Genomic DNA, 12,868 nt, shown 5'->3' on the forward strand with positions numbered 1-12,868 from the left:
TTGATTTTAACATATATGATATTTTGCTGCTTCAAAGTAGCAAAGTTTCTTCTGAAGAACTGCCCATATACTAAAATAAAATAAAATAAAATAAAGACTGACTGGCTTCACTTCTTAGTAAAACAAATGCTTTCATGGATCAATAAACCCTTGGCTTCTCCTCTCGTTTAAATAGCTAGTAATGTTTTTAACATTTCTATCCAACTGCGTCTTATAAACAAGTCAAACCAACTACAGTATGTTTTACTGACCTTTAAGATACACAACAGGCTAAGAAAAAAACATACACATGCTAATCTCAGTAGAAACCAAAAAGTTAACATGAGTGGAGTGGGGAGGGAACAGAATCTGCCTGTGGTTCCTGCTTGATTCCAGCACCCTCCACAGTAGCTCCTCATAGAAGGTAAAGGCAAAGTGAGAAAAACATATTTCCTAGAAAGCTAGATGTCAAGAGTGTATGGTTCTAGTCTGGCTTTCTCCTTCCAGCTCCACAATTCTATGATTCTATTATTCATTTTCTGTATGTAGCTCAGCCTTTTGTATTGTTTAAGCAGGGGTGTGTGGCTAACATTTTTTTGGCTAAAGGCTGCATTCACTCTTTGCTAAGCCTTCAGGGGTTGCATGTCAACAATGGATGTGGCCTAACATGAACTTACATGAACTGAAGGGGGTTAGAACCCCTCACTGCTCATTAAACAATCAAACTGATGACTGGGGAGGGGGTGATTTACATGCCAACAGGGTGCTGGAGTTTAAAACTTCTCTGTCCACCCCAGTGTGGAGTGTACTTTTATTATTATAGCTGCCACTGCCAAATTCAGTAGGGTCTTGGGGGTGGGGGGCAGAAAAAAACTGTGTGGAGGGCAGCATCAAGCCCTCAGCATTGGACTAGCCACCACTGGTTTAAATGGGGAAGCATTCATATCACATAAACCCTACAGTCTAAAGTGGTACAATCTAGAAACATGTTTACCACCACATCTGCTGCATATGAGAACTAACCCCAATTGTGAGCAAGAACAGAATAATACTGGTAGTTCTGTTAGCTCAGCCTCTGTCCCTGCAAGAACCAGTGTTGCATAAGAACTACAGGGCAGGGGTTCAATGTGCAGAACACAGGCTCGAATCCCACCCAGCCATGAAATTTACTGGGTGGTGTTGGTGAAGTCATAGTGTCCTAACCCAACCTATCTTAGAGAGCTGCTACAACAATAAAAACAGGAACCTCATGTGCGACTCCTTGGGCTTTAAGGGGGAAAGTGTGGGACACAAACGTGGCAAAGGGATAATATGAAGCATCCCTACCAGATGCCTGGCCTACTTCTTCCTGAGATCAACAAGAAAGGCCATTTCAAAACCTTCATAATGTTGAACCACAATCTGTCTTTGTATAAAATCATTGTGTCTCTTGTCCTTTCAAGAAACTATGCCTCTTATTGTGACACATTGAAAATTTCAAAAACCAACAACCTCATACAACTCACCCATACATTCCATCCAACCTCCATTTCTACAGAAACACACTCCCTTCATTGGTCTTTTCCTCATCAACATTGGTCTTCTCCAAATACTTCTGCAGTTGTCAATTCTTTTCAAGGCATTAGAGCCCAGGAACTGAACACCATATTCCGGATGAGGTCTTACCAACGCCGAGTTGCTCATTAATTATATTCAAATGTGCAAATTAAACACAGCCCTTGCTAATTATGTACTTCCAGTGTAGCCCTTTGTAACTTATAAATTGCCCACCCCTGATATAATGAACTATCCAATGTTCTATCCGCATACAGGCTTTTCATCATTGGATCTTTCTTGTGATGTTGTGGGAAGCCAAAGACATTTCTATGGAAATCCTGCAACTAGCATCCGCTTACGCCTTCTACTTTCTTCTGCAAGTAGTTTGCACTGTCCTTGCTTGACCTTTTCTCTCCCACATTCATTGTTTAATGCAATCACCGTTGTTTGTAAGGCACTGTTTCCTAGATTAAGTGTACAAACTGGCAGAAGAGCAAAATGAGCTTTTGTTTGTTTAATCATTTGCCCATTCTTGACTTTGGTGAGATACGTTTCTGCTTCATGTGTAGAACCTTCAACAAACAATGAGGACTAATCCTTTGGAAGCAGAAAGAGTGTCCCCTCACTTACCACCCAAACAGCCAGAACTGTGCTTTGGTCCCTGTACCTGTCTCCAGCAACTGAGAATGGGATACATGTTATTTAGTAATTGCATCTGTTGTCACATTTGTTGTCCAATCAGTTTAAAGAACAACACATGCCCCACCTCCAGTTTATCTTCACTACAACCGTGTATGTGAGGGGTCTATGGCTGTAGAGCATGCTCAGTCTGCACTAGGTCTGTTTTGTAGTTCTCCTCCTCTGTTTTAGGGCTTTATTTCTAAATATTGTTTGTACGTCTGTAAAACTTTGGGTTCCCCTAGCTAATACCTTCCTTCTGTACATGGATGGCACTGTTTTTGATACAGAAAGGACTGGCACTTACCTATGTTTGATGGGGATAATAATATGTAGAGGTTTTAGATTGGAATGTGCCACCTCAGACTGTGGATATATGGGTGGTACCATTTTTGAATACTCCCCCACGGTAAAAGAAAGAAGCCAGATAAATCCAGGAACTAACAGAACAAGGAAACACATTTGATGAATGTGCTGGTTTTCCATTGGCATTTAAGTATTTTTTAAAAATAAAAACATTAAAGTGTATTTTAAAAATGTGACCATTCTATTCTGCTTATTCCACTGCATGGTTTTATCTGGACTGAGACACTGGGTGGGGTTAGGAGTGAATTGCTTTGCTTCCTGTTCTTCATCTACCCCCCTCCTTGGAGCCCTTTCGGGACTCCTGCAAGTGGGTCAAGCAAAATAAACCATCACTGACAGGAAATTATGTCCTGCTCTCTCCCTGTAGACCCCCCCCATAAAGTTATCATGGTTGACCTGGATAACTCCTTACTAATTTGAACATATCAGTGCTCTCTTTCCAAACTCTACAGAGCTCAACCAGAAGTACTGCTTTCCACAAACATATTCAGGAGTGTGAAAAGAGTGCAAGAGTGTTCAAGATCACAACTTCCAAAGGGGCAGGCATCTTAGTCTGCCTCAGCAAACACAGCAAAGCATCTCTTTGCACTTTAAGATTTATTGTAGTGCAAGCTTTCCTGGACTCACAGCACTCCTAATTAGGCACATGAACTGTTATCTTCAGCTGGCAGGTGTATACGTATCTGCCAATCAAAGACTTAACAGTTCATGCATTTGATTAAGTGGGATGAACGTCCACAAAAGCTTATGCTACAGTAAGTCTGTTATCCTTTAAAGATGCTGCAAAGCTCTTTGTCATTTTCACCTGTCCAGGAACCACTGCCCCTACTCTGAAAAGACTATGTTTGCCTTCAGTGACATTGGCACACAGCCAGATTTAATCACACAGAGAGGCTGGCCTGGTTCACATGTCACAATAAGCCAAACAATAACTTACTGGGATCGTGCAGGCTCCTGGAGAGGGGCTCAGATATTTTGTGCCTTTTTTTTAACTCCCACACCATGTTGAGCTAAGCCAAGGTTTCACTTACCATATTGTCCAAATGCAGGCTTCTGGCTAATCTCTCTCTCTCTCCCCTCCCCATCACTAACCACAAGCTGTAGTCTAGGTTATAAACTTTCCAGGGAGTGGGTGGGAATAGGAAGCTATCCTCTACACTACAGAGTGAAACCATTGGTCTAACTACCTTATTGTCTATACCAGGAGTCAGCAAGGTTTATCTTGCCTGGGCCGGATCAGTCCCGTGGAGATCCCTCCGTGGGCTAGATTGTGCGCACCCGCGATTTTCGGCACCACAAAAGCGAGTCCCTGCACCGTGCCGGTTTAGTGCAGTGTGCGATCAAGCAGCTCAGTTCGGGGGTGGCTCATGGGCCGGTCAAACAACCTCTGTGGGCTGCTTCTGGCCCATGGGCCTTAGGTTGCTGACCCCTGGTCTATACTGATTGCCACCATTTTTTCCAGCATTTTATACCATTATCTTTCCTAGACATAATGTGGATAACAAGGTTGCATCCCATGCAGCGAAACCAATCACGCTGCCCTAAATCTGCCTTGGCCCCAAATATAGGACTCAGCTTACCTTTTACCCCCATGCTTTCTAGGCAGAGGTCTGAGCTTCAAAGTGCCGTGCCTGAATGGTTTTCTTTTCTTTTTTCGCCTCTGTGCTTTCTCTGCAAAAACCCACTCTTAAACACTGAATCAGAATAAACAGCAATTTGGGTTTTCTAGAGATTGTCATGTGCTCTGATTCAGTGGTAAAGAGCAGGTTTTCACAGGGAAAGTATCAGAGAGAAAAGGGGGGGGCAGGGGTTGGACATAGCACTTTAAAGTGCAGCCCTGTGCCTAGAAATACAGCACGAAAGGTAGTCTGGATGAGCCTATCGTTGGAAGTTTGCCTTAGCATCTACTGGGTGGTTTGAACACCAGCATGCCTCCACTGCCTCTGGCTAGCTCTGAGCTCCAGGGGGACAATGGATACACTGGCTTGCTCCTGCATCTGCAAGGCAGTTAGATTCCACCAGGAAAGTAGGCCCAGAAAGCCAGTTTGAAGGAGAGTGCTTTGGTGCGCCTCTGACCCTTTGTTGCATTTTTAAAATGTAGTGCAAAGTCAGGGACAAGAGCATGTGCTAGTGGTTAAGAGTCTTGCTTGGCCACTCAAAATTATTTGACCCCAGCCATGCACAAGTATACTAACCATCCATTTCCAAGAGCGTTATTGTATAGGGCGTGTATTCCTCACAGCACCAAAGTGTTGCCATATTCTAACAAACAGTGCTTGGACACAAGGCACAGGAAAGGATGATCAGTGAAGAATGCATGCTAGTAAAAGATGTTTTCCAAAAAGTATCCTCATAAGCAGATAAAGTAAATGCCAGACAACGGACTAGCTAAACCCAAGCTAGTACAGCTTTCTCATTTTAGGACTCTGTTACCTTAAATACAGCTTCACACAGGATGAACGTAAGCAAATATGGACCTCCAAGTAAGTCAATGATTGCACCCTGCACACATACTGCATTGGTAACCATTTCCTGGTGTTTGTGCATGGAACAGAAGAGGGCCGTTTGTTTGTCATATGTCATGACAGTGCATGAAATTGAAACAAACATTGAAGTAATCAATCATGGAAGCACCCTCTTTGCTTATAGCACCAAGACTAAATGAAAGCTCAACCACAAGACTCTCCTCCATGTGAATTATTCACAGGCAGAGAAAGAGACATCTTCTAAGGCTACTGGATTGTGTTGCTGCAGTAACAGACTCTCCTGAGGTAATGTCAACATCTATTAATGTGTCCAGGAAATTAGATTTTGCTTGGTCATCATTGTAAGCAATTTCCTGTCTCCTATCATGGCAGGCAAGGGAAAAAGTTTTACAGTCACCTAGTTTTTACACCTACTCTTCAGGAATGTCCTTGTGGTGAGTTTCATGCAGCCAAACTCATATTCGTGTACTGGCAGTGACAACCCAAAGGTGCAACACTGCATTACAAATCATATTCAGAGAGCTAACAGAGTCAAATCAGCCAATAGAATTAGGCAGTGGAAAAGGCCAAGCCATTCAAGGATTTTCCTTGAACCCAGAATCTTTAGGCCATTATAACCCCTTGGCGGCAGAGTGTAATTGCCAAATATAGCAAAGACATGCCGATTCGCAACATCCTGTTACAGCTTTGATGCCTTAAATTAAATTAAAACTGTTGACTGTCCCCAAGTAAATCCAGATGACTTTGGAATAATTTGAAGTGACCTAAAAAAGAAAGAAAAGGAACCAAGCAAAAGGCAGCTAGATTTAAAGATGCCAGTCATGTTGTATAAAACAAGGATCTATTTGCACAGCACAAACCATCAGTCTAAAGACTGTGAATCAATGGATGTTACAGTTATTGGCTTGAATCATAAGACAAGGAAATTTCATGTGCCATTCTTTCCCTTATGATCCTTGAAAAGCCTTTCCAGGGGGGCGGGGGGTGGCTCCTGAACAATGAGCATGGGAGGGGAGATGGGGCAGGAAATTGTCCTCCTTTGACCTTCCGAAGTTAACTTTGTCTTTCCCAACCTGGTTGTGCTGGCTGGGAGATGTAGTGTAAAACTTCTGGAAGGCACCAGGTTAGATTAACAAACTTTTGATCAGACTGTCAAACTTTAGGGTCCAATCCATTGAGGCTTGGGTACATGTTTTTGCTGGAGCATATAGCTCGAGAGACAAAGATGAATCAGAGAGACCTTGGTTGAAGCCTCACTTTGCAATGAACTGATAATGTGGTACATCAGTCTCTTTCACCCTTATCCCTCCACCTGCATTACGGAGATAATAATACTGCTGAACCTTATGAAGGCTGTTGTGAGGCTCATGTGAAGTGCTTTGAACATGTAAATGGTGCTATTTTTTTACTACCACCAGGCTAGATTAGATCACAAGCCATCTACCACAGCACGTTTTTCTTCCAACCATCATCAGAACAGATTTTAGAGATTTTACTCACAGGCCTGTTTTGCACATAATGCTAAGCCATAGTTTGTTTAGCTTAGCCATTGTGTAGACCCAGCTCCAGAGACTAACCTTGGTTTGTTTCCTGGAAAACCACAGGATGAAGTCCATGGTTTGTTGCTGGCTTACAAACCTTGGCTTGGTGTTATATCCAACCCCAACAGCCTTGCCTAACCAATAGTCTGCTTGGCTATCCCACCTCCAACGCTTGCCAAGTCATATAGGCACACGGAAAGAGCAGCTGGAAAACAAACCAAACTTTAAAGCCAACCTAAGTGCAAAGTTATATTATCTAACTATCTTGGCTAACGAAATTTGGTTTTGGTTGTACAAACATCTGGCTTGCGGACTATGCGGTTGCCAAGGCAGTTAGTGGTATATTTGCTGTCATTAGAATCTTGAAAATCTGCTTTTGGGGATGGGAAGAAATTTGTTGTTATTGTAATGATCATGATTGCAGTGGGGGGAAGAGTTTAAAAACATGGTAACAGGACTGAAAGGCCCGGAAGACAGATGGCAAGCAATTGTCTTTTGAGATTTTGAGATTCCAGTTTTCTGGAATCATGACAGTTATTTGTGGCTAGCAGTAGTTTAACTCTTTGGTTCCTCTTGCTTAAGGTTACCAGATTTATTTCCCAATGAATCCGAGGACACTTTTCAACTTCCTACTAAATAGATGGGTTTTGTCAGGGGACTGATTTGTAAATGCAGGGATTGCACCCAGGAAACAGGGACGTCTGGTAACCTTACTCTTGCTGGCTAGCACACTCAGCTGGCTGGACAACAGCCCTTTAGTGCAAAGGAGCAGGTCCGAAGTTGGTGCTTGCATGTTGCAACCAATTATGTGCAGATTGGTCAGAATGCCTTTGGTTCAGTGTTTTCCTCAAGGGCAGTGTCATTAGGTGCTTCCAGATGGGTGCTGAGTGTGGGCTGAAGGTGCTTCATGCTTGCAATTTTCTGCAGCATCCACATGGCATCACAGGCATAAAAATATCTGTCCATCCCCCACCTCTTTATTTAATCTGGATTTACTCAAAGAGGAGTTAAAAAAAAACTATCGTAAACTACTCCTTTACATTATCAAGCCATGTCTGGAAGTACCTATCATGTATTTTTCTGGTATTATCAGTCGATGCTCATTTATTTATTATTATTTATTATTACAAAATTTATCACTCATCCTTCACCATGGGCAGGTTACAACAATGCAATATACAATTATATAAACAAGAATACATTGTCAAGGCAGCACACCAAAATAAGACACATTAAAAACATGTATCTAAAACAGACCACTGGTGCATCCTATCTTAAGACACTATCTTGAGGCTCCTACCCCACCTCCACCCTCCACTTTTGCTTCTTTGGTGGTTTTGAGGTGCCTCCTCTCACTGGGATCTCATCCCCACCATGCTATCCTGTTACATGTCATTTACTATATAATCCCATAGCCAAGATTGTCATGTGAAAGTCAAAGTGCTGAAGAAAAATGGATGGACTTTGGGAAACCCACCAGTGCACTAATACTTAGCCTATTTATATATGTTTTGATGGGCTATTTCGAGAACATATCTGCAGAAAGGCAGCAAACATATTCAAACAGGTGTGCAGAAACCCCAGTTCTTTACGTGGCAGATGTTTCTTATCAATAGTTTGCAGAAATCAGATTTAAAGTAGCTACCATGCCACCTGTGGTTCGTCTGTACTGGTCCCCCAGGAGCTCCAGAAAGTAGATATGGGGAACATATAACCCTTCAAATGTTGTTGCGACTCAAGCTCCCACCAGCCCCAGACAGCATGGGCAATGGTCAGGGGTGGTGAGATGTGTGGTCCCTCATCCCTGACATAGGCTACTGAATATGTGTATCGAACAGAATCCATGTGAACATAGTCTAAGAAACCAAGTTTTCCAAAATACCCCACCACCTTTACCTGGCTGCAGTACAAGGCAGGGCTTTTTGCACCACACATCCCTAGGAATGAGAAAGCCAGTGAAAGATCCCCGCTTGCCTTTGGCCCAGTTCAGATGCTATAAGCTTTAAAGCAGAGCTGGCTAACCTGAGGCACTCCTCCAGACATCCTTGCGCTGCTGCTTCAACTCCTAGCCTACGGCCAGGAGTCCCAACAACACCTGAAGCGCCAAGCCTGCTTTAGGGTCTCCGGCTGCAGCCCGGAGCACTTATTCCCAGGGAGGGAGAGAGAGAGAGAGATTCACCCAACTGCCGTGGGACCTGCTTCAGCGAAAGCACGCCTGGCGTGGCATTGCAAACCTCAACGCAGAGCATCCCGGTCGGTGGAAGCAAGCGCGCTCTGTGGAGAAAAGCCTCTCACGCCGTGAGCCCGGCAGGGTTTCCCTCCCCGCTCCAGTCTCCCTTTTATTTCGAGGACCAAGTATGCTGGGTGAGGTATTTCTGAGGGGCCCTCAGGCACAGAGCATTCCGGGGTAACTACTCCGCGGTAGGCAACCTCGGAGCTGAGGGGGGGGAGGGGGTGTCTCTCTCAGGCAGACTACTCACGTAGAGCGCCATGTGAGCCGCGCCGAAGAAGGGGAACTTCACGGCGATGGGCCGGAGCCCCGAGCCGCCGTCGTCCTGCTGCGGGGTGGCCGTGTCCCCCTGCGCCGGCCCGAAGGGGTAGAAGTCAGCCAGAGGCACGGCGCCCTTCGCCCGCAGCCGGAGCCAGCTGCCGAGCGCCAGCAGCACCACCCAGCCGGACAGGCCCCGCATTTCCCCGGCGGGCGCCGAAGGACGGGCGGGCAGAGCCGAGCTGAGGCGACGGGGCTGGCACGGAGGCGCACACGGGGCGCTGAGGCGAGGGAGGGAGGGAGGGAGCGCGTAGACGGCGCGGGCCGGGAGGGAGCAAGGGAGACCGTGGCGCCAAAGGGACAAGGAGCTGCCTCTGGCTCGGCGGCGGCAGGGCAGCTCCGGCTCCCGGGACGCGAGAAGGGCTCTGTTCGGGACGGCGGCTGCTGCAGCTGCTGAGCGACCCGCGCGCACACTGAGCCTCTCTGTGCAGCGTCGAGGGAGGGGACAGCGGCTCATTCACACATCTCGGAGGTATACATATTCATACCCTGGTCAGCCAATTAGGACGCGACCTGGAGGAGGCGGCCGCCGAGGTTAGGGGCGGGGTTAGAAGGATCGCGTCTTCTCTTAAAGCGCTAAGGACAGCTGGCCGGCGAAAGCGCGGCGCTACAGCTCGGGGTAGCGCGTGGCAGGCGAGCGGAGGAGCCGCGGGCGCGTCCAGGGTGCGGTGCTCAGCGCGCTCGGTAGGGAATTAGGACATCAGTGTGCGGGGAAGCACTGGGACCGCCAGGAGGTCAGAGGTCCGTCCGGGGCCCCTCGCTCCGCAGGATGAGCGGAAAGGCCCCAAGCGCAGCATAGCCAACTCTGAAGTGGGCAAATAACTCATTGCCATGTGAGCTCCAGCGAGACCATTAAGGCCAGCGTCTTAAAATTACCCAGCTGCCTGCATGCATTGGGTGACGGAGTTACTTCTGAGTAAGCACGCATAGGATCGGTTTGCAAGCCACGTCACACTCCCCCCCCTTTTTCCGAGTTAAGGATGCAGTCCTAAGCCCACTTACTTGGGAGTAAGCCCCATTCAATGGTGTTTACTTGTGTGTGGTTAGGATTGCCACCCACTCTGGGCCATCGCCTCAATCCCAGTTATGTGCTGGCCTGAGAAGATTCACAGAGTGCTCTGTGTCTAGACAAAGATGCCTCTTCCTAATTAGTATTCCTTTACGGGGCTGCGTCTGCATGCGAAGGAGTCCAGGCTGAGTTCCCCACCTGCAAATCTGCTGCCAGCCATTATGAGAACAATGAGCCATATGGACTAAGGCAGTTCCTTTTATTCCTAGCAGAGATTTGGGGTGTGAACACTGAAAAGAGATCTGAGTGACTGCAGAACAACAATGAATTCACAGTATGATAAAATAATAGTGGTGTCCCTGCAAAATAAATAAATAAATAAATAAACTTCCTTTCTTTCATCACTGACTTATCATTTCCTGTATCAGAAATGAATTGGACTAAAAGTACCTTATCAATTTTATAGTTGTTTGGATGGGAGTCATGGACTGCAAATGGGTCAATCTCATTTTTCTGCGTGCAGGTTTACTGCATGAGCTGCCCCTCCACCCAGTCACTAGAGGACTTTGGCAGAATGCCAAAAAAGAGTTATTGAGTGGCCTGTGTCACCTAGGCTGAATGGGATTTCTGCTTGGATCTCACCAATCCTAAACCAGCGCTTCAGCTACTGCTTCGCCTATCTTGTGCCCTCTAGATGTTTTAGACTACAACTCCCATCAGCCACAGCCAGCAAGACCAAGCTTGACTTTATCCTCAACTCCCTTGGTAGCGTAATCTGAATTCTGCAATGAGGAATTGATGTTAGTTAAAACAATGCTTGTCAAGTGAGCTCAGGCCTGCTTGGGAGTGAAAAGGTTACAGAGATACAATCTAATTTTGGGAGCAGAACTAGGACATATTCTTACAAATTTACACCAGCTGCTTGTTGGAAGTGCTACACGCTGAAACCTCTAAAGGCCTTTTTAGCAGAACAAATCTGGGAGAGCGCCAGAAAACAACAGCGATAGTATAACTTATGGCCAAATTCAGCAAATGTGCAAAGCAAAACTAGTAGCTGAGCTGAGCTTTGTAACTTTTAAATCTTCTGCCTCAGCACCTTTTGATGTGCAGGCATGTATGCGCATATGTGCGCCTGCACATGAGCTCTGCCCCTCATGTCACCATGCATGCATACAAATTTGACAGAAGTCATCAAGTAAGAAAATGGTAGGCAAACTTCCCTATGGAAAGCACATCTACAATTTGTGTGTGTCTATGTATATGTGCTTGATGTGGTTGTTGATGGCAGCGAACACTTCCTCAACTTTTCTTGAGGAACTCTGATTTGTTCTTGTTTTTTCCTCTTCCCACATCCCTCCTGATGCCCTTTGTATACACTGAACTCAGTATGAGGGCGAATTGCCCATCACTGAAAGTTAAGTCTTCAATCTTATAATAAGATAAGTTTTGTTAATTGTGAAGAGGTCTAGCTTCACTCTGTCTCTGCCTGCTGATTTACCAGATTCATGGAAAAAGTAAATCAAAAGAATGATGGGCAGCTGGGGCTGTAGTGGTTTGTGACACCGAATTAAAACGGAGCACCTTCAAAGCAATTGGGTATTATTCAGCTAAGTTTTATTCAGAGTAGAACCACTGAAATAAATTAATATGACTAAGTTTAAGTCCATTAATTTCAGTGTGTCTGCTTTGAGTAAGACTCAATACCACCCTTCAGCAATTTCCTGATGGGAACCATTGATTAATTACAAATATAGTCTAGCTTCTCTGTCTCACCAGCAAATTCAACTTTCTGTCTTTATTCTGCATATTCTTATTGAAAATTACTATAAAACATTCCCAGACTAATTAATACTGGTAGTAAAACCAATCAAAATCACAAATGAAGTCTGAATCCAAACAGGATTCACCCTCCTTTGGACAAAGGGGTAGGAATAATGCTTAAGGCTATATTCTTATACCCACTTACCTAGGAGTAAGTCCCATTGAACTCAGTGGGGTTTACTCATGATTAAGCATGCATAAAATTGCATTGTTACTCAGTACTATCTTTCCAAAGAGATGCAAATAAACCAATAAAATGGCCCTTTTTTATGTAATAGTAATTATTGATTAAGCTTATTAGTTGCCAGTTACCTCAAACATCTTCAGCATTTAAAGCATAGATGTAAATACATTATACAATGAAGAGAAAGAAGAAGAAAAAATCATATAAAACCTAAGCACACTTTAATACAATATGCAACCCTTGCCAATAGCCATAGGAAGCTTTGGCAGCACACTGGCAATAAAACAGAATCAACTCAGCCTATTAAAGGCCTGGGAAAAAAGACAAGTCTTTACTTGGCCGCAAAGACACCAGGCAGACGTCACTGGGCAGTCACAACCAAAAAAAAAAAAAAGGGCCCCTTTGTTGTCACCCACCTCCTAGCCTACCTCAGAGGAAGAACCTGGAAAAGGGTCTCCGATAAAGATCTGAAGGCCCAGTAGGTTCATATTGGGAGAGGAGTACCAGAAGATATTCTGAATATGACATTTCTGACTCAGGGCTGCGTTCCTTCTGTTTTGAAGAATACTCCTGTACTTCACTCTCCAGAGTGAATTTTGAACCTTTCCAGAGTTTGTAGGATGAGGTAGGTAAAACATACCTGTCTTCTACCCCTGACCTGGTTACAGATGCTCTGAGCTAGAAAGGGAACACAAAGGACCCACCCGACTATACTACAAG

At 45.0% G+C, this 12,868-nt stretch overlaps 1 protein-coding gene across 1 annotated transcript in view; it reads right to left on the bottom strand.

Moving 5' to 3' along the window:
- Positions 1 to 9,606, bottom strand: part of SNED1 (sushi, nidogen and EGF like domains 1) — a 71,205-nt gene extending 61,599 nt beyond the window's left edge. The window contains exon 1 of the mRNA XM_079978495.1: positions 9,067 to 9,606. Coding sequence (XP_079834621.1) covers positions 9,067 to 9,591 — 525 coding nt within the window. The 5' untranslated portion in view covers positions 9,592 to 9,606. The remainder of the gene's footprint in view (positions 1 to 9,066) is intronic.
- Positions 9,607 to 12,868: the final 3,262 nt, after the last annotated feature.

Source organism: Podarcis cretensis (assembly GCF_951804945.1).
Source record: "Podarcis cretensis genome assembly, chromosome: 5".
In the NCBI taxonomy this organism is placed as follows: domain Eukaryota; kingdom Metazoa; phylum Chordata; class Lepidosauria; order Squamata; family Lacertidae; genus Podarcis; species Podarcis cretensis.